This window comes from Hyla sarda, chromosome 1 (genome assembly GCF_029499605.1).
Source record: "Hyla sarda isolate aHylSar1 chromosome 1, aHylSar1.hap1, whole genome shotgun sequence".
In the NCBI taxonomy this organism is placed as follows: domain Eukaryota; kingdom Metazoa; phylum Chordata; class Amphibia; order Anura; family Hylidae; genus Hyla; species Hyla sarda.
The window spans coordinates 493,521,739-493,542,469 of NC_079189.1; the positions used below are offsets into that span (position 1 = coordinate 493,521,739).

General features: G+C 37.4%; 1 protein-coding gene across 6 annotated transcripts in view; it reads left to right on the plus strand.

The window, feature by feature from the left end:
• Positions 1 to 20,731, plus strand: part of SEMA6A (semaphorin 6A) — a 227,075-nt gene that overhangs the window by 171,417 nt on the left and 34,927 nt on the right. For 4 of the 6 annotated variants that reach the window (XM_056537396.1, XM_056537398.1, XM_056537399.1 and 1 more), the window contains one exon: positions 12,817 to 18,050. The exons of the other annotated variants lie outside the window; for them this stretch is intronic. In XM_056537396.1, coding sequence (XP_056393371.1) covers positions 12,817 to 13,997 — 1,181 coding nt within the window. In that variant the 3' untranslated portion in view covers positions 13,998 to 18,050. Of the gene's footprint in view, positions 1 to 12,816; positions 18,051 to 20,731 lie in introns of those variants that run through there. 6 annotated transcript variants of the gene reach the window in all.

A 20,731-nucleotide genomic window follows, 5' to 3' on the forward strand; every position in this document is an offset into this window, starting at 1 on the left:
CATTTGCAAGTGAGATGCCAAGATCCATGTTTAGCATCTCCCGATGGATCTCTTGAGGTCCTCGAGACTCCAAAATTCAAGTAGCAGTATACACACATTTTTTGGAAAATGCTACTGCTGCTTGTGATGTAGTTCTTTGTTTGTTTTGTTTTTTTAGTTAAAGGGGTATTCCAGGATTTTTTTTTATTTGACTATGCTACAGGGGCTGTAAAGTTAGTGTAGTTCATAATATAGTGTCTGTACCTGTGTGTGACGGATTTCTCACAATTCTTATGTGATTTTCACCTCAATATTTATTTTTACCAGCATACAAAATGACTGTTGTCTCAGATTTTTCCCCAGCTTGCAATGGGGCCGAGACCTGACTCACTAGTCAGCTGATGACAGGGAGCCTGTCTACTTCAATGGATGGAGCGATCACTTGGTGGGAGAGAGATCAATCTGCAACTAATGCAACAGGTGTAGGCACCCTGATTGTAAACGGCAGGTCTATTGAATGGATGCAGCTCATTTATGTTTCAATGGGTGGGGTGGCTGATGTGTGGGAGGGAGGGAAATGGAATTATGGGATTTTTGAGGCAAAAAAGAAAACTCAAACAGGAATTACCAGTTCACAAATTGCATAGCCACAGTGTTATGGTAATCTCACAACATAGCCATTTAGCCCCAAGAAAAGCACAGATCCTCTTAGCATGTCCATTACTGTCTGGCAGGTACGTACTAAAATCACCTTATGGTGGATAACCCCTTTAAAAGCCAGAAGTGGATCCAGAAAAGTTTTTCTTTAGTAGGGGGTCATAGATTTAAGTAGGGGTCATAGATTTTGCTTTAAAAGGTGTTTTCCGAGCAAAATAATTAATATATGATGCAGTGCGTGAGGGCTGGGGGTGAGTTGGGGCTTAAAAGAACATAAATAAAAAAAGCTGCATACTCACGTGCCCTCTATCCCCTGCAGCTGTCATACCTCCGTCTCCCAATCACTGCTGCTGTCAGCTTCTTTTTTGCTTATGGTGACATTTCATTCGTGCATGAAATATCCGCTCAGCCCAGTAATTGGATGAACAGTAATTTCCTGCACAAGTGAAACTGACAGCAGTTGTCTGAATGCAAACTGCAGGGGATTGAGGCAGGTGAGTATACAGTCTTATTTTTATTTTAAAGCCACACCCTCCTCCTCTTCAAATGTATTATAAATTATTACCTTTGCTAAAAAAAACTTTTAAGACTCATTTGTCACCATTCACTTATTCCTAAATGATTATAATGAATGAAAATTTGGCAATGTGAATACAAGGTAGCGAGATTTATCTTGATTTATCGGGCTGACTAGGTTATCATTATTGGTGATACCTCCTGTGAATGCTGCTTATAGCAATTTCCAGTAGCTACTGTCTCCTATCACTCAGCATCTATAAGTGCCATTTGTAGGCAGTGGTGATGCTTCTGTGAGGCCTTGGAAGAAAATCCATTCACTGGGTAAGGAGGATTATAATTTTGGAAATGTTTTATAGTTCTTCAGTAATAAAGTTGAAAACCAAAGATCATTTTCCAGTAGCTTCAGTACACATTTTTGTTCCTCTAGTGGTCTAGGCTTCTTTGACAGTAATATAGATAGGTTTCTGGTCATCAAGCCTTAGCATGCCAAAATTAAACTAAAGTGGCTAAGATAGGGGCCTTCATAAGAAGAAGGGGGACCCTATCCTAATGCTGGTTTATGGCACACCACACCCATCAGCAGAATTTTAGAATACGGGGGTCTGATTGTATCCCTATCTCCATCCCATGTTGCAAGATGATCGGTGTAACTCACAGGTCCGTTTCACCTTTGTTAATATTGATTCCTACATAATTCCATACTGTCCCTTGTAACCCGTACCAGGTTGAGTCTTGCCTGTCTATTTATCTTAAATCTGCTCTGATAACCAATGTTAAGAGTTCAGTATCAGACTGTGACTAATTCCTTACAGTACAGTTCACAAAATTGCAGTTTTTATGTGTACAGGGCATACAAACTATGGGTACCGTAATAGTTCTGAAAGTATACATTGGTAAAGTGCACTAAAATATATTGGTATCATCGGATTAGGTCTATTACACGCAGTTCCTTTATGTAGGATCAATCCTTAGTTCACCTATCAATCTCTTTTTCATATAGAATGTTCCATCTATATAGCTAGAAAGGTTTGGCTTTGTGCAATGAGAACATTGTGTTAGCGCCAAGTAGACATCCCCTGTTGTTAATGATTAATGCTTCTATGAGGGAGTTGACCTGTTTTCTGCATTCTTTCACTGAACTGCTGGGTTTTTCAGCATTCGCATCAGGGAGATGATAAATTCTTGCTCAGAATTCTAATAATGTTGGAGCTTTTTTACAGTCTCCCCAAACCCCCCGCCCCCCCAAAAAATAAAAAAAACCACACACACACACAGCTATGAGGTATATCCGTGTACATGCACACGCAAGGTTTAGAATTTGAGCCGTGCACGGTGAGCAGGTCTGAAGTGCATGGATTTTGTTAGGGCTTTAGCTAGCTCAGCACATTTTTGACTGAATGCTTTGGCTCATAGAGTGTTAAACAAGGTATAAAGTCAGCTAGTTTCTTACCAAGTGTTTGAATGTAACACTGCATCCTTAGAAGCCTGAATAACCTCTCCTGCATGTATATCTACTTAACCTCAGATCATTAACACAGGGCAGTGAAATTTTACAGTACAATGCTGCGGTTTAGCAGTAAATTCAGTAAAGTGGTGGCTGGGTTCTCCTCCCTTCAATGTGTTATGTACGGTTTATATTCATCTGATACCATGGCATTTATATCTAAGTATTTTCAGTCTCTAAAATGAGCTAAAGATTTAATCATTGTGTTATATAGAGTGTTTGAAGAGCCTTCACTTCTAGACTGCATCAAGGCCTCTAATTTCTTAGCAGTTTCTTTGTGAGAACTACCACAATTTTTCATGTTTTCCTTTTCTTACAATTTTGTTTTTCTTTTTTATACTTTATCATTTTAACAGTACAGTTTATGTTAAACCATAGCGCAATGCAAGTGCTAAATATTGGTTCAGGCAAGATGCTAATGGTATAAGGCCAAAAAATTATTGTGCCAATAAAGCACGATATCAAGTACCTTTACACTAAACCAACAAAATGGTTTATTTTGTTATGGCACATATGTTTTACAGTATTCTTTGTTTTACATTCATTTATATTTCTTTAATCTAATTTCACAAATTAAAAAAGTGGTAAAATGGGCTCCTCATTTTGTCTTGATATTCATGTAGTAGATTATCGGGATGGGCTGTACATATGTTTTGGGTCCACACGAGTACGATGTTTGTGGGTTCCATTGTTTATTTATGTATGTATTGGTTTTACAATGATTACATTTTTTATTTTTTTTATAAAATATGCCCAAAGTTTAGGCCAAAAGAAATTTCTGTGGTAAATCTTTTTAATGTATAGTTTTCCATTGTAACTAGGGCACCCAAAGGGCAATATGCACATTCATCTAATACAAAGTACATTTTATTGGGGCCACTACTAATTTAACTTTTTGGTCAAAATGTATTATACCCAACGAATTCTCTGCCTGAGGAGGTGGTCATAGTGAACTCTGTAAAAGAGTTTAAAAGGGGTCTGGATGCATTTTTGGAGAATAATAACCGCTGGTTATGGATACTAGATTTATAGGGACAGAACGGTGATCCAGGGATTTATTCTTATGCCATATTGGAGTCGGGAAGGAATTTTAACCTCTAGTATGAGGGTTTTTTGCCTTCCTCTGGATTAACTCAGTAGGGACTCATTAGGGTTATAGGTTGAACTTGATGGACTCTTTTCAACCTTATGAAGTATGTTACTACTACTACACACAATTCGTCTGTCAGCCAATCAGCATTTAATATTTGTTTTGCAGAAAGATTACCATTGTGAAGAGTATCTACACAATGGTAATACAGGAAGTATCCAGTCATACAGTCCTTAAAGGGGTACTCCGATGGAAAACAATTTTTTTTTTAATCAGCTGGTGCCAGAAAGTTAAACAGATTTGTAAATTGCTTTTCTTTTCTTTTTTAATGTATTTTCTGTCTGACCACAGTGCTCTCTGCTGACACATCTGTCCATATCATAAACTGTCCAGAGCAGGAGCAAATCCCCATAGCATACCTCTCCTGCTCTGTACAGTTCCTGACATGGACAGAGGTGTCAGCAGAGAGCACTGTGCTCAGACAGAAAAGAAGTTGAAAAAGAAAAGAACTTCCACTGTAGTATACAGCAGATGATAATACTGGAAGGATTAAGACATTTAAATAGAAGTCATTTACAAATGGTTAACTTTTTGGCACCAGTTGGTTAAAAAAAATCAGTATTCGGCAGCTGATAAGTACTTGAAGGATTAAGATTTTTTTAAATTGAACTTTTACAAAATTAACATGAAAAATACAAACTTTTTGATACAATGATTCATACTTTGATATCCACAATCCAGTCCACCCCCAACGCCCACCTCCGCCAGCCTGTTGCCTGTATTCCAAGTATCCTATATCTTCCAGTTATCCCATTCTTTATTGAGAGCAATACTTCTTTTTTTTTCCTAAATAGTATATAGCTTCATACTTTTTAACTTTTTCTACTAAATTGATCCATTCGATAACATGTGGGGCTTTTGGCGCAAACCACTATTAGATTTTTCTCTTCCCCTACTTCCAGTCCCAAAATGCCAGTGGCCATATTGCACTTTAGTTTAACACCAAAATTCTCTTCAATTTTTCTATAACCCTTTTCCCATAGTGTTTGCACTTCTTTACACCCCCAAATCATGTGTATAAGATCTGCTCTCTCCATCTTGCAACGGGGACAATTTTAGTGAACTCTTTTCCCCATTTTAAACAGCCCATCTGGGGTATAACAAAGTCTATGTATCAGGTTAACTTGTGATATTTTGTGATTTGTGCTGATAGATGATGTATCTATATTTCTAAATATTTCCCACCAATCTTCATTTTTCAACCCCCCCCCCAGTTCTTTTTCCCACTTCATTTTAACTTTTAATATTTATGTGCCACATGTTTAATCACTAGAGATGAGCGAATCGAATTGGACGAAGTCAAATTCATTCCGAATTTCATGAAAAATTTGATTTGGACATAATCCGAACTTCGACTTTATTCGAAATAACAAATTTCTTCATTAGCGACTCCCCTGCAATAGTCCTGTATAATGTATAGATGTGAGCGGCTTTCTCCTGCACTCGCATCTCTGCAATAGATAGGACGATTGCAGTGGGTGTCAGAAGTGACCCCTGCTGTGATCTCTCCTTAACTGCAGGTACTAATGCTCCCAACATGGAGCACACTCTGCTCCATGCTGGGAACTGTAGTACCTTCATTAATAGAATGATCACAGTTGGTGTCATTTCTGACACCCAATGCGATCGTCCTGTATAATGTATAGATGTGGGCGGCCGGCCCCTCTTCTCTGGTCCCACTGTAGTATGAGTATATGCCGTATTTATACCTATTATTCATATTTCCAGCAGAGAGCTGTAATTGGCTGGCCAATCACATCTCTCTGTGGGAAATATGAATAAGTGATGTGAATTCTATTCACATCACTGGCCGGCCGGAGTATAGTGCAGTGATGCGAGCGCAGGAGAAAGCCACTCCATCTCTGCAATAGATAGGACAATCGGATCGGGTGTCAGGAGTGACACCCAGGGCGATCAGTTCCAATCTGTTCCATGCTGGGAGTAGTATTACTACCTAAAAAATAAAAAAAATAGAGAAAAAAGTGAAACACACACATTCTTTATTAAACACAATATTAAAATACATTACTAATAAAAAAAAGAATTAATTATAAAAAATATATTATTTTTACATTGAAATGGCCCCTTTCTACATTTTTATTATTGTCAGCTACATTTTTAGGTCCCTGCCTGTACACATAAATAGAACCCTGTTTAAAAATTAACATTAATGTTTTTTGTTTTGTTTTTTTGTCTTTCAATTTTCGGGAGCAGACAGGGACCAGCAAATTCAGCACTCACTATGAAACATGAATGAGGAGTGCATTTCATATTTTCTTTTCTAGTTTTTGTTCATAATCATATTTATTTTTTTCAATTGACTTTTTTTAGCCCCATTTATTTAATTCTTTTGGGCATTACGGTGTGCTGCCATGAATAATTGTGGTGGTCAGAGATGAGCCAAGGACAGGGACATCAGTAATATGTATAATAGAGTGGCCAAAAAAAAGGCTGAATTTCCTTAATTTACCAAAAATCCATATATTTATAGAGGTCTTCTATCAGAAATAGTAATGAGCGGCATATGCCATATTCGAATTTGCGATATTTCGCGAATATGAGGACGAATATTCGTCCCATATTCGGAAAATTCAAACATTCATTATATTTGTGAAGTTTTTTTGAATTGTGAAATTTCGCTATTGCGAATGCAAAATTAATAGCGAAACTTCGCTCGTCTGCGCATGCGCGCTATAACATCATGCTAGGGACGTTGCTAGGGACGTTGCTAAGCTCTGACAACTGTGCTTGCAGAACTCTCATTGGCTCACAGGCATAACTAGGGTGGAATTTCCACGAATATTCGCATGCATAAACCTTTCGCCTCACAGTCTCATCACTGGGTCTTTAATGAAATGATACAAGCTTTGCATTTATGAGTCGAAGGAGATCCCGACAATGTGCTCAGTTTTTAAAACAGTTTGAAAAAAAGACAAATATTCATAATAGCGAACTTTAATCGCGAAATTCGTAATATTCCCGAATTCGCGAATATGCGATATTCGCGACGAATATTCGAATTGCGAATATTCGTGAGCAACACAAATCAGAAATCAATGATACTTCAAATAGTAATTTGCGGTGGCTGATGGCCGGGACAATAATGTATGTATGTATTTAATGTAATTGTGAAGGACAATTTCATTGTATTTATCTGTGAATTTATGGATTTTTGGTATGCCTACTGTATTATACATATTACTGATGTCCCTGTCCTCGGCTCATCTCTGACCCCCCGCAATTATGCATGGCAGCACATCTAAATGCCTGAAATTAATTAATAAAATAAATGGGGCTAAAAAAGTAAAGTGAAAATAAAAAAAATTATGAAATGCACTCCTCATTTTTAGTATTGAGCGCTGAATTTTCTGGTCCCTGCCTGCTCCTGAAAATTGAAAGACAAAAAAAAATGTTAATTTTTAAACAGGGATCAATTTATGTGGGTGGGCATGTACCTAAATATGTAGCCGACAATAATAAAAAAAGAAGGGGCCATTTAAATGTAAAAATATATTTATTTTATTAGTAATGTATTTTAATATTGTGTTTAATAAAGTGTGTGTGTGTGTTTGTGTATGTGTTTTTCACTTTTTTTTCCTCTCTATTTTTTACATTTTGTACGTAGTACTACTACTCCCAGCATGGAACAGACTGTCATGGTGGGAGCTGTAATACCTGTACTAATAGACAGATTGCCCTGGGTATCGCTCCTGTCATCCGCTGTGATCGTCCTTTCTATTGCAGAGATGGAGTGGCTTTCTCCTGCGCTCGCATCTCTGCACTATACTCTGGCCGGCCAGTGGTATGAATAGAATTCACATCACTTATTCATATTTACCACATAGAGCTGTGATTGGCCAGATGGTTCCAGCCAATCACAGCTCTCTGCATGAAATATGAATAATACAGCATATACAGTGGTCCCTCAAGTTACAATATTAATTGGTGCCAGGATGACCATTGTATGTTGAAACCATAACGCTATGGAAACCTGGTAATGGGTTCTGAAGCCACCAAAATGTCATCCAAAAATAGGAAAAAGTCAGGATTAAAGAAAAATAAGTAGATAACTAATACAGATAAAGCAATTCATTACATATAAAAGTAAGAAAGATCTGCTGGGAGCTGTAAATCACTGTTTATGTAGAGGACAGGCGCTTCTTCAGGGTCCTGTACAGTACACACTATGTCCTAAAATAGTAACATGGAGCCGCCCTCACCTGGTGTCCAAAGGAGCAGCAAACCATGTCATAGGTTAAGAGTAGTAGTAGATTCACAAATCAGTATAAGTGTTTGGGTTTTTCTTTGTTCTCTGGGTTGAATGAATATATTATTTCTTTTTCAGCTGGCACATTTGCTGTGATTTTTTCATATCTTAGCTCAGAGCAAAGCATTATTAGTATGGCATAGATGTCTTGTTTCTACTTACTGGGGTTAACAGTAGGTTGTAAAGCAAAGAGGAATTATAACAAGACTAATAAACTAATTACAGATATTACATGAATGTGTATAGTACTATACGGTTGATAAGGATAACATGAAGGTCTAGGACCCATCGGTGTTGTTTATGGGCCAGAGGAATGTTTTTTAGGCCTTCCTTGCGAATTGCAAACTCTGCACACCCTTAAATTGCATAAGATTTAGATAATTTTTTTTATTTACTCACCAGCTGTGTTCTTCATCTGTGACAAAAAAACAGCAGTGGTGATTGATGTAATGCACTGCGCTGACATTAAAGGAGATATGCAGCATAAAAGGTTTATGTACCCCTGTGCCTGGACTGCGAAAACAAATAAAACAAGCATTAACTCTCCTTCCTACGTTTCCCCGTTGCTCCGGTTTTGATGGCCCGTTCCTCTGCTGATGCTGGGCTCTATGCTTCTTAGGCTTGAAATGTCACGCTGCGGTCAGAGTATTGCCGACCACAGCGATGTCCTGCCTCATCCGGTGATAGGCTGAGTGCACTGTCATGTAAGGAGCCCGCCCGAAGGTGAGTTAAGGTTTGTTTTATTTGTTTTTTGCAGCCCGGGCACAGGGAGACATAAAAGTTTTATGCTGCATATATCCTTAGAAGCTAGGCCTGAATTGTACATACAGCAATTTTTTTTTTTGCTTTTGTTTTTGTATCCTTCAGCAAATGAACTCCCTGGAGCATCTGGATTAACAAATACTTTTTAGAATTCTCTCTACTTGTTTTTTTTTTTGGGCAATAATAATAATAATAATAATAGAAATTGGCAAGTTTCTATCAACCTATCTATGTATCGCATAATTACTTTACAATTACTTTTAGAATTCAAACATTTTAAACCACGTCCCACTCTGCTCAGATGTTTTCCCAAATCACAAGGAAATATTTTTTATTTTCCTTTTTTATATGATAAAAATTAGAATTTTGTGTTTTTGGGTGTCTTAGTTTTACATTTCAAAATGATCGACTGCTCTTGAATGAAAGTACATGTTTTAACCTCTCTAGTTTCCCCAACTTTTTCAATCTTCCATTCCTTTTTTGTTACTTTTTTCCTATCTTTATAACTATCACTAGCTACAACTTTATCATCCTTGATTTTCCATAATTAAATCGAATTGGTGCATTAAAGGCATCAGCTCCCTTTTATACATCAGTGCGTTTTACCGTCAAAAGTGTTCTTTTTAACTGGCACATTTTCAACGGTGTGAAACTTTTTCGCTTGTATCATCCGCGTGAACCGTTTCTTTAAAAAATGCAGTTCGTTTGCATTGCTCTAAGCGCAAATGTGAAAGGAGTCTACAGGATATGACTTGTAGACTCTTGTGGCTCCATTGTTCCATTACTACTTTCCATAGAGAAAAGGGGGACTGATGATACGGCCGTACACACAAATAACGCTAACACAGAAACATTAGGTGGGTACTGCAAAAAAAATTATTTTATTGTAAATGTTTTATTTTTGTTTTTTATGATTTTCTATCTTTTGAATCTAAGCAATTGTAAATTCTGTAAATCTAGGTTACAAGTTGTTCATATAAAGCCAATACTAATATCATTCACAAACACAGAAAGTCCTAAAGTTAACATAGGTCTTTGATGATTGAAAATATTTATTTGTGAGCTTTAAGGATTGTGTTGGTCTGAGAACACCAATAAAGATCTAACAAAAGGGGTCTATAACTTATGGGGAGGTGCATTGGGTTATAAGGTCAATCATTTGAATGGATTAAATTAACAATGTTTGTGAATGGCATAAGTAACTTTTTAATGAATAAACTTGTACTTTAGGTTTTATGTACATATTTTACTATAAAATACTGTACCGTAACCTAAATTAAGATATGATAGGTTATTCACTATGCAGATATTTTACCAGATCTAGTGTCTCATGAATAGATTTACTGTCAGCTCTTGTCATTATCTTTCATGATTGGTGGTCTATCTATCTATAACAATTAGAAGAATTTAATATATGTAATATATATTTAAAGGGAACCTGTCACTTTCATTCTGCCTAACCAAGAGTCATTGGGGTGGTCACTGGTAGCTTCTCCCTACCCCACCAGCCTTCATTAATAGATCTCTCTCTGATGGACTGGGGAGAACCAACTGGGGTCCTCCCAGATTCCTCATTGTTTAGGTACAATGAAACTTATCTACAGGTCCTCTTTAAACTATAATTTTTTTTTTATCATAATCAAGGCAACTCCAATTGAAAACATACATTTCCATTTTAACTAGGATGTTCAAATATTTTAGTTTTTGATCTATACATCCACAAGATCATCAAAAATGTCGACCTCTTCAATTGAGAAACAAAAATCCTGATCTAGATCTTAATGAACACAATATGTTAGGCCCCAGGAGCCGCTTAGTCTATTCCAAAATTCATATTTTATTTAGACACTAGGCAATTAGAACTTCCACTGAAATAAGTAAATGACAACCTCAAAAGTTCGATATCAACCAAATGTCTAGATCTGTTTTTCATTGGATATGGCCTTTTACTGACAAGTATCTTAGTCTTGTGCAAAAGCTTGACACACAGGAGACCCACATGCACGATGTTAGTCTGGGCTTGCAGTATGCCATGACCATTGTCATGATCCAACCATGAATGTTGGATGGTAGTGGTAATGTCTTATTTTATCCATACTGTTTGGGTCCATCAGACCTGATCATTACCTAATATGCAACAAGTTTTCCATTCTGTGGAGCTTCATTGCAATGCTAGTTGCATGCAACAAATGGTTCCCTTTTATTATTCTAGCTTTATATAACTACATATACATTCATTGTTCTAGCTACAAATTGCCAGAACATCAACTTTATCCATTTGTGTAACCCAAGCCCCTGAAATGGTAATTGAACAACAAATTCTAATGTTCCAGGAAACACCATAATACACAAAATACTCACTTTTTTCATACTTCATTTTCACATGTAATTCCCATCATGCAATATTATTATTATTATTATTATTTGTTCTACTAATATAGTATAGTTTGTAATTTGTTACATTTTTTTGTTACTGTATATATCTTAACTATGCTCCTATACTGGCAAGTATAAAGCTGCAAATATCATTGTGATATTCAGACAGCTGTCAGCAGTCCATAATAACAAATTGTCATAAAAATACAGTAAATATCAATAATTTTACCCCAACAAATACAGGTTTACATTGTAATACAAGCATTCGCTATTCTTCATAATATTACATTTAACATAACCCAATGAAATATACAAATGAGGTGTGTATATGAAGGGAAAAGTGCATGACCTTAGTTTTATTTCCAGTGTTGCTTAGTAATCATTATGATATTTATTTTGGGAGCCTGTCACATTTAAGATGGTGTCTGATCTGCAGGCATCAAGTTTTAGAGCAGGAGGAGCTGAGCAGGTTGCTATATAACTTTGTAAAAAAAGATTCAGTAGAACTTTTATTTTATTTTATATTCTGCTCTTTCTATGCTTAGGAGTCCAGTGGGTGGTCCAACAGTCATTCCTATATTGCTCTGAATTTTTTTTTTAGCTGTCAACGATTGATAAGACTGTCTCTTAGACTCCTTTCTAGGCTTAGGAATCCAGAGAGCTGTCTTATTGGTGATTGACATCTTTCTTCTTGTAGGAAGTGGAACCACCCTCTGGACCCCTAAGCCCAGAATGAGCTGGAATTTTGATCAATATTATACATAGTTACATAGTTAGTATGGTTGAAAAAAGACATACGTCCATCAAGTCCAACCAATACAAATTATACTTAATATTGTCCCACAAACCTTATATTTCAATCTGCTCAACTACTTTTGCTTTACAACATGATGCCCACACATAGGACTGTGACAGGTTCCCTTTTATGTATATTAAATCAAAGTTTTATAAGTAATAGCTTGTCAGTGGTGTTTATAGTTTATACGTGCTATACATTTATACGATATATACAATAACAATACAGCTATTTCTTACAATTAGTGCTTTGTTGATTCATGTACAAAATAATTCATTTAGATGTACCCCACTATAAACTGTGCACTAGTTGTGACATAAATGATAATTTTGACAATCTATGACAGTGTGTATACTGCACATAATTCATTACATTAATTACAATGCTGTCAGGATTAAATTTGCTACATGAAATTCTCCCCAGGTCAATGTTATGACACTTGGAATAGTATATGTTATTTTTTTGTTAGTTAATGAAACATGACAATATGACACATTAATTTTCTTTGCTGTCTAGATGATCGGAATACATATGTGTAGTTGCACAGTATTTATCATGATTACCAATAGAGGTTGAATTGTGAATTAAATATGGGCCTTATCATTGTTGACTTATATTTAAAACGAGTTGTGACAATATTGTAGGATTAAGATTATATTGACACATTTGTCATATTGTTTTAGATTAGAAATGATTAAACATGTATTGATTAGTTGTATTGTAAGCACTTTGCAAAACAAAATAATAAATGGTCAATGCTATGAACATATTTTACTAAGTTCACCCTTTTTCTGTATTTTTTCTAGGAATCATTCGAGAAAGTTATCTGAAAGGTCATGATCAACTTGTTCCTGTCACACTCTTGGCAATCGCTGTTATTCTAGCTTTTGTCATGGGTGCTGTGTTCTCTGGAATTATTGTATACTGTATCTGTGACCATCGCAGGAGAGATGTGGATGTGGTCCAGAGGAAAGACAAAGACCTAAGTCACTCACGTAGAGGATCAATGGCAAGTGTTACCAAGCTAAGTGGACTCTTCGGTGATGGTCAGGGCAAAGAGCCTAAGCCAGAGGCTATCCTTACACCATTAATGCATAATGGAAAACTTGCCACACCAAGTACAACCGCTAAGATGTTAATAAAAGCTGAACAACATCACCTCGATTTGGCAGCATTGCCAACTCCAGAGTCTACACCAACTTTGCAACAGAAGAGAAAGCCTAGCAGGGGTAGCAGAGACTGGGAAAGAAACCAAAACATAATCAATGCCTGTACAAAAGACATACCACCTATGCCATCACCTGTTATACCCACTGATTTGCCTCTTCGTGCATCACCCAGCCACATTCCAAGTGTAGTAGTACTGCCAATAACACAGCAAGGCTACCAACATGATTATGTAGACCAGCCAAAACTTACGGAAGTGGCACAGATCTCTATCGAAAACCAGAACTCCACTCTAGAGTACAAAACAATTAAAGAACATCTCGCCGGTAAAAGTCCTAATCATAGTGTCAGCTTGGTGGACAGTTTAGATAGCATACCTCCAAAAGTACCACAGAGGGAGGCTTCCTTAGGTCCTCCAAGTTCTTCAATGTCACAAAATGGAATGGGCAAGCGCATTGACATGCATGCTTCAGCATACAGTGTGGAATACAAGAGAAACTATCCTACAAACTCACTTACAAGAACTCACCAGTCATCAACCCTCAAAAGAAACAATACTAATTCATCAAATTCTTCTCATCTCTCCAGACATCAGAGTTTTGGTAGAGGGGATAACCCTCCTCCTGCTCCACAAAGAGTAGACTCTATACATTTCAATGCTGCTCAAGGGCAGACAGTGACTCTTACTAGGCAGCCTAGTATCAATGCCTATAACTCACTGCCCAGGTCAGGAGTGAAACGTACTCCCTCCTTAAAGCCAGATGTACCACCGAAACCTACATTTTCATCATCTATTATGCCCAATGATGCATGTACATAATTGGAGCTGAAAGTTGGGATACCAGCTGAAAAGAATTTGCCATTTTGAGCCAGTGTACTGCAAACTTCATTGATAAACTTCAGTTTCCAAGAAGGCTATTGTTAACCTAAAGACTCTTTGGAAAGGAAAGTGAGATATTTTCTTATGAAATTCTGTGATGTATGGTTTATGTTTGCAACTGCAGGACTTGCACACAATCTAAACAGTTTTCACTGTTATTAACATTACCCCAGAACATCACATCTCATGAGCCAAAAGCACAAAGTTGAATGTTGAACGTTACCTCCTGAAATTCCTCCTGGACTCCAAGGTGGAGAGTAGAAGAGTAACAGACAACAAGGAGAACTCGACGCATGACTTCAGATGATCTCATACTTAATATTGGCGGACGTTTACTACAGACAGATACTGTGAAATGCCCATCAGTGTTACAGCCGCTTGAATAGCAGATGGACGACGAACTGGGCATGGCTACTCTCGATCTCTGCTACTTTTCTCTTTATTGAATAACATGTGACCAGTTAACAATAGTAACTTCAATTATTTATTGTTCATTTTGTCTTTCCTAAGGAAATGACTGTCCTGCAAATCACCTTCTGAGCAGCTTTGTGGACAAAAATAAAGAAATAAATGACAATGAACTTATGATCTTATTTAACATGATACTGCTAACTGGAGTAGTTGAGTTATTTTATTATTATTTTTTTCAATAAACTGTCAGAGGAAATAATTTTGAGCTGGCATTTGTGTTTGGATTATATTTTACTCTCCATTTTTCATTCCTTCTTTTTCATCACCATTCTTAAAAAAAATAAAATAATAATAATAATAATCAAACAAACAAAAAAACTAACTCTTGCAGATCTGGGAAGGGGTTTGTGACTTACTGCTTGAGTATGTTGCAGAACCAACCAGATTGGACAGGATTAAAAGGGGAATATTTATTTTTCATTCATTGGAAGAAATCACTGGCTGGGCCTTTGATTTATTTTTATTTTTTTTTTATTGTTTTTTATTTTATTTTTTCTAACAAGCCAGGATCTCATTTTAATTTGACTTCAAGTATGAACTGTAAACTCCTCCTTGTGACTTATCTTGCACTTCTCTGCATATACCATTGCTGTCAACATTGCCTTGTCAGTAGTGACAGTTTCTGTGAAGGCACTATTTTGTGGTGCGCCATCCTATTTCATGTTGCATGTAAGTCAACAACTAAAATTCACCAATGGTGTGAACGAGAGTAATCTGCCAGCTTTTAAACCATACAAAGACTGATCTCACAGGTTGTTTATGGGAAGACTCTATCTGTGAATAACCTTCTCTTCCACATGTAAATTTGTGCCTTACACCCTGAGTTTTGTGTACTTGTGCGTTATAGTTCCTAAACCTTCTCCTGACATAGTTGCAGATATTTATTTACCCATACCCCCCATTTCCTGACCAGTGCTTGCAGTGTCTTTTGGGAATTTTGGAGGTTATAACATGGTAGTTTGGAGAAGAATGTAGCGGTGATACAAAACTCAATCATCCCTCAAACACTGCACCCGGTAATTTTATGTGATCATTCTAGATGTGCCAATTTTGTCCTTGGTCCGCCCTTGTGTCATGCAGACAGTATGTCCACTATTGTGGGTGGCATTTTCCTTTCCTATCTTCTCCCTTCTACACACTCATATCATTTCAGTATGGTGAGAATATGCATCAACTAATGTACTGTCTTCATGTCTGGTGTGCACACTGGATGTAATGCGGAATGTGACTAGCGGCCTTCCGTAAGAACCGTCCTAACCACACTCACAGTATATATGTACAGTCTGAAATTAAGTTAGTTTAATGCGGGCTGGCTCCTGCTGTAATTGAATACTGCTAAAATAAAGAAAACCTGAAGGACGTTATGTGGAAAAAATCTCAATAGGTGAATTTTTTCCCCCTTTGCTTAGTGTATGGGTATATTTAACATAATCATGCTTTTGAGACCTTGTGTTTTTTTTTTGTTTGTTTTCTTGTAAACCTGAGAGAACATTATTTTGTGTTGGCCTTTATACTAGTTTTTATAGATTTTTATTTTTAAGACCCATTAGGGTGTGATTTTTTTTTCTCCATTTTTTTTTATTTTTTTTAGGAAATCAAGATGGTTTAGAACATTGTGTATAACAAGGGTGGTAGCATATCATTCCATTTTCTATCTATTGACTGACTTTTGTTTACTTTGTTTCCTGAGGTTTTCAACCCTTTTATCTTCATCATGTTGACTCTGTTTGCATTTACCATTGTTTTCAGCACATTATTTAATTTTCTTTTTTTTTTTTTTTCTGTTTAACTACTGGAAAATGTTACTGATGATTCTCGGTGTGTCAGAGAGAGATTTCTGTTCCTAGGCAATTCATCTACCCAGCTATACTAGGAGGGGGTTCATCTTTTTGCATGTTACGCGCATTAGGGAAGACATATAATGAGCACGGAAGAGCCAAATTAATGTGATAATGTAGAAAAAGGTAACGATTACTGTAATAAATGGATAACATCATAGTTTCTTATGAATTATTAAAGAATCAGAATGTGATAATACTTTTTGTATATATGATAGGTTAGCCGTACATGTTGAAGACGTTATACATTGCTCGAAGAATAGTTAAATAAAGAAAAGTAGATGTTCATTTCCCTGTAGAGTGTTGTAAAGATCCCTTACGAAATCATGAAAAAGGCTACAAGACAAATTATCAAACAGTCATCACTAGGGTGATCTTTAATATTAAAAGTATACTGTGTACTTACTGATTACAACATACACTGCATAGTTCAATATATAAATCATAGGAAATCCGCTCCTATGTTTCTCCGGTGACAGAATTTTTATAATTTAAGGCAAGGTTCACACTACGGAATTTCCGACTGCTATTCTGCTTTGAAATTGCAGGCAGAAATTCTGCTTACTAAAATGTATAGTGTAGTGAATGGTTTTCCATTCACAAATTCACACTTCGGAATTTGTGAAGCGGAATTTGTCAACGAAAAATCCACTTGGAAATTTCCGCTTGAAGAATGGCTTTGGTCATTCTTCAGGCGGAAATACTGGCGGAAACACATTGCATTCTATTGGAGGCTGCAGTGTCTGATTCAGTCGGCACTGGCAGCACTCGGAATCTCCATGTGGAAATTTTCTGCCTGGAGATTCCGCAGTGTGAACCTAGCCTTAAGGGTCACTTTTATTCTGTCTGAACATGTCATCATATTGGTCCCTGCCGGCTTCTACCTGCCCCACTGGCCTTGTTTGACAGATCTCTCCCTATACCCAAACAGGGAGGAATCGATCAATCAAGGCTGCTGGTGCACAAAGAAGTCATTAGGTACCGCCCCTTTGACTCCTGGTTCAGGCAGCATAAAAGTGATGACCAGTCCCCTTTCACTATGTCTTGAAAAGGATTTGGAGCAGAAAATTTTACTCACATTTCTTTTAAAAAATTCCTGGCAATCTATCGGCACAAAATGTTGGGCTTTAAAAACAACATAGTGTTTAAGGGTGACCCCCTTAATGTCTAGAGGACTGACATGATTTTCCTGTCTATTTGTAGAAATAATCTAGCCCACAGTGCATTTAAGGCTAAGGATCACTAAAAGTATACTAAAAGGAAATTGTAGATTTACATGTATGTTTGTAGAGGCAAGAAAAAGTACATGTAAACAAAAATTTATACTTAAATTGAATTATTTTGTTTACCACAAAATAATGGAATTTACCAAAAAAAAATGTAAGATGAAACTACTTTTTTTAGAGTACTTATAGTAAGTAAAGTTTACACTGATGGAAACATTTGAACATACAGTTTTTACACAAGTGGCTATTTTTTATTTCTTGCTGTATTTATTTCAATCAGGTTTTATTCTGTTTCGCATAAACCTATGTGTGCCTTTGCTATCCACCCTTGCTATACACTGAGAGAGTGAACAAATTCAGGCTTCTAATTGTGTATTGTTGTAAGATATTGTGATGTCACCAAATTTTTTCTCCATTTTCATATCCCTTAACATCTGATACACAAATTAATGTAATGTTGTACAAAAACGAAAAAAAAAAAAAAAAAACTTTATTACATAAGGTAATAAAAAAGACTGTTCTAAATTCAGTTGTGTTTTATGTGTAGTCTGTTAAATTACTTTTCTTAAAAATATTTAGATGAATATGTAAGAGATGGTAGATTATCAGAAGAGAAAGGAAATTGGCTTAGTTTTATCATTTATCTGTAGTTCACCTTATTCGGTGATAGCTCCTTAAAATGCATTAAAGGTCCATCTTAGGTTGATTTATGGTTTTTCATAACCTCATTATTTTAAAAAAATTACAAGGATCATGATGATCCTCAATGAGCCTTTATTTCTGTAGGATCCAAACCAATGGGTCATAAATTTACATCATAATTTTCTTTATCCAGGAACGAAAAGCTTCTTCTTTCTGAACGTGTGGTCCTGGAAAAAAAAAACATCAATCACAATCTCAATGTTACCATTGAGGTAAATTAGATAACTAAAAAAAGTGGTGCATTTGTTCATTTGCCACACTATTCATTTAATTTCATCACTCTCAGTTTTTACACAATCTCTAATGCTTTTATGGCATTGTTTTCCTGTTCTGTTGACTGATGAATTTGTAGTCCAATATATGGGAGCAATCGACATTTGTTTTAATTCAACAAAAGGAAAAAATCTACGTCAATTAGTAAATGAAGGTTGTTCACTGTGGCAGCAAATTAGAAGATGTCTAACAGACAAGGGAAAATTTAACATACAGTGAAATCACCCAAAATTGCACAAAAAGTGTTCAAGGGCAGTGGTCTTCTTAAAGATTGCTTATTAACTGTGGAACTGAAAATCTGCCACAGAAAATCTGGTCTGGGTGCGTGGTCTTCTCAAAGAGTTTGCCTTTGGGATAGGTTTCACTGTATCTTGGACACACACTCGCTCGCTCTATATCTATCTATCTCGGTTTCCCTAATTTTTTTCAGTTTTGTTATTCTTTAGTTTTTTTGTTGGCAGTTTTTTTTTAGCATAGCAATGAGGAGATTCCTCTCTTCTACATGATGCTGCTAGACTCTAGAAGAGGTTTGACCTATGGTGAAGATATAGGTGCGAGGCAATACATTCATACCTTCATGTAAGAGCTGGAGACCTGAAGTCAAAAGAAACAGGTGGATTTCCCACCTCAGTGTTGATGTGCTGAAAAGGGGAATGGTGCTGACAAGTGAGCAATGCTGATACATGCAGTTTTTCTTGTTCTAAGGTTGTGACCGCTTAAGGGACACAGCATGTAGCTTGGAAGGGATGCTGCAGAAAGACCATGGTTGTGTGGATCCATTGGGTCTGAGAGAGAACGAACTGCCAGGGCACCATAGTTGGATGAGCTGTGAATAGAGATGAGCAAATTTTTAAAAAATTTGATTCGGACAAATTTTCCCCAAAAATTTGATTCAGTCCGATTTTATTTGCGGCGAATATTAAAAAACGGCTATTTTTGACCTACAGAGAACCTCAATAGGGGGTGTAGAACACTTTGCCTTGCTGTAACGCTCATAGGGTGTGTGCTGGTTTAGTGAAATAATACTGTCAGTCACTATGACATGCAGATTAGAGGTGTCGCTATTAGAATCACTGTCGCAGAGTGGCACAATGACAGGGCCTGGAGGTGGCATCAGTATGAGGAGACCATATAGTGGCTGAATGACACTGCCTGGAATTGGCGGAAGCATGAGGATACCATATAGTGGCTGAATGACAGCCTTGAGTTGGCAGCAGCATGGGGAGACCATATAGTGGCTGAATGGCGCAGCCTGGAGTTGGCGGAAGCATGAGGAGACCATATAGTGGCTGAATGAGACAGCCTAGAGGTGGCAGCAGCATGATGAGAACATTTGGTGGTAGCATGAGATAGCCTGGAGCTGGCAGCAGCATGAGGAGAACATATGGTATCAGTATGAGGCAGCCTGGAGCTGGCAGCAGCATGAGGAGAACATATGGTGGCAGAATGAGACAGCCTGGAGCTGGCAGCAGAATCAGGAGTTCAGAAAGTGACCCGGTGACATAGTGGGGCGGTGGGTGGCAATACCAGTATCGGTGACGGAGGGTGAAAAAAGGAGAACTTGGCATCAGATGTGTGGCATCAGGCCAGTGGCAGGATCAAAATAGTAGCTGAGGCAGGTAGGCAGAAGAAGACAGTCTCTTTTGTAAAAGTGTTAGTGTGCACAAGTAAGTATTGAGGATATCCATTACCTAAAACTTAAAGGGGTACTCCGCCCCTAGACATCTTATCCCCTATCCAAAGGATAGGGTATAAGATTTCTGATCGCGGGGGTCTCGCTGCTGGGGACCCCCGTGATCTCAGCTGCAGCACCCCGCTGTCATTACTGCACAGAGCAAACTCGCTCTGTGCGTAATGAAGGCGTTACACGGGCCAGAGCATTGTGACATCATGGCTCCGCCCCTCATGTCCCCACACCCCATCCCATAGACTTGTATTGAGGGGGCGGGCCGTGGTATTATGAGGGGCGGAGCCATGACATCACTTTGCTCCGGGCCCTGTACTGCCGCCATTACGCACTGAGCGAGTTTGCTCTGTGCAGTTATGACAGAGGCGTGCTGCAGCCGAGATCCCGGGGGTCCCGCCACTCAGTCATGTTATCCCCTATCCTTTAGATAGGGGATAAGCTGTCTAGGGGTGGAGTACCCCTTTAACTTTTAATATT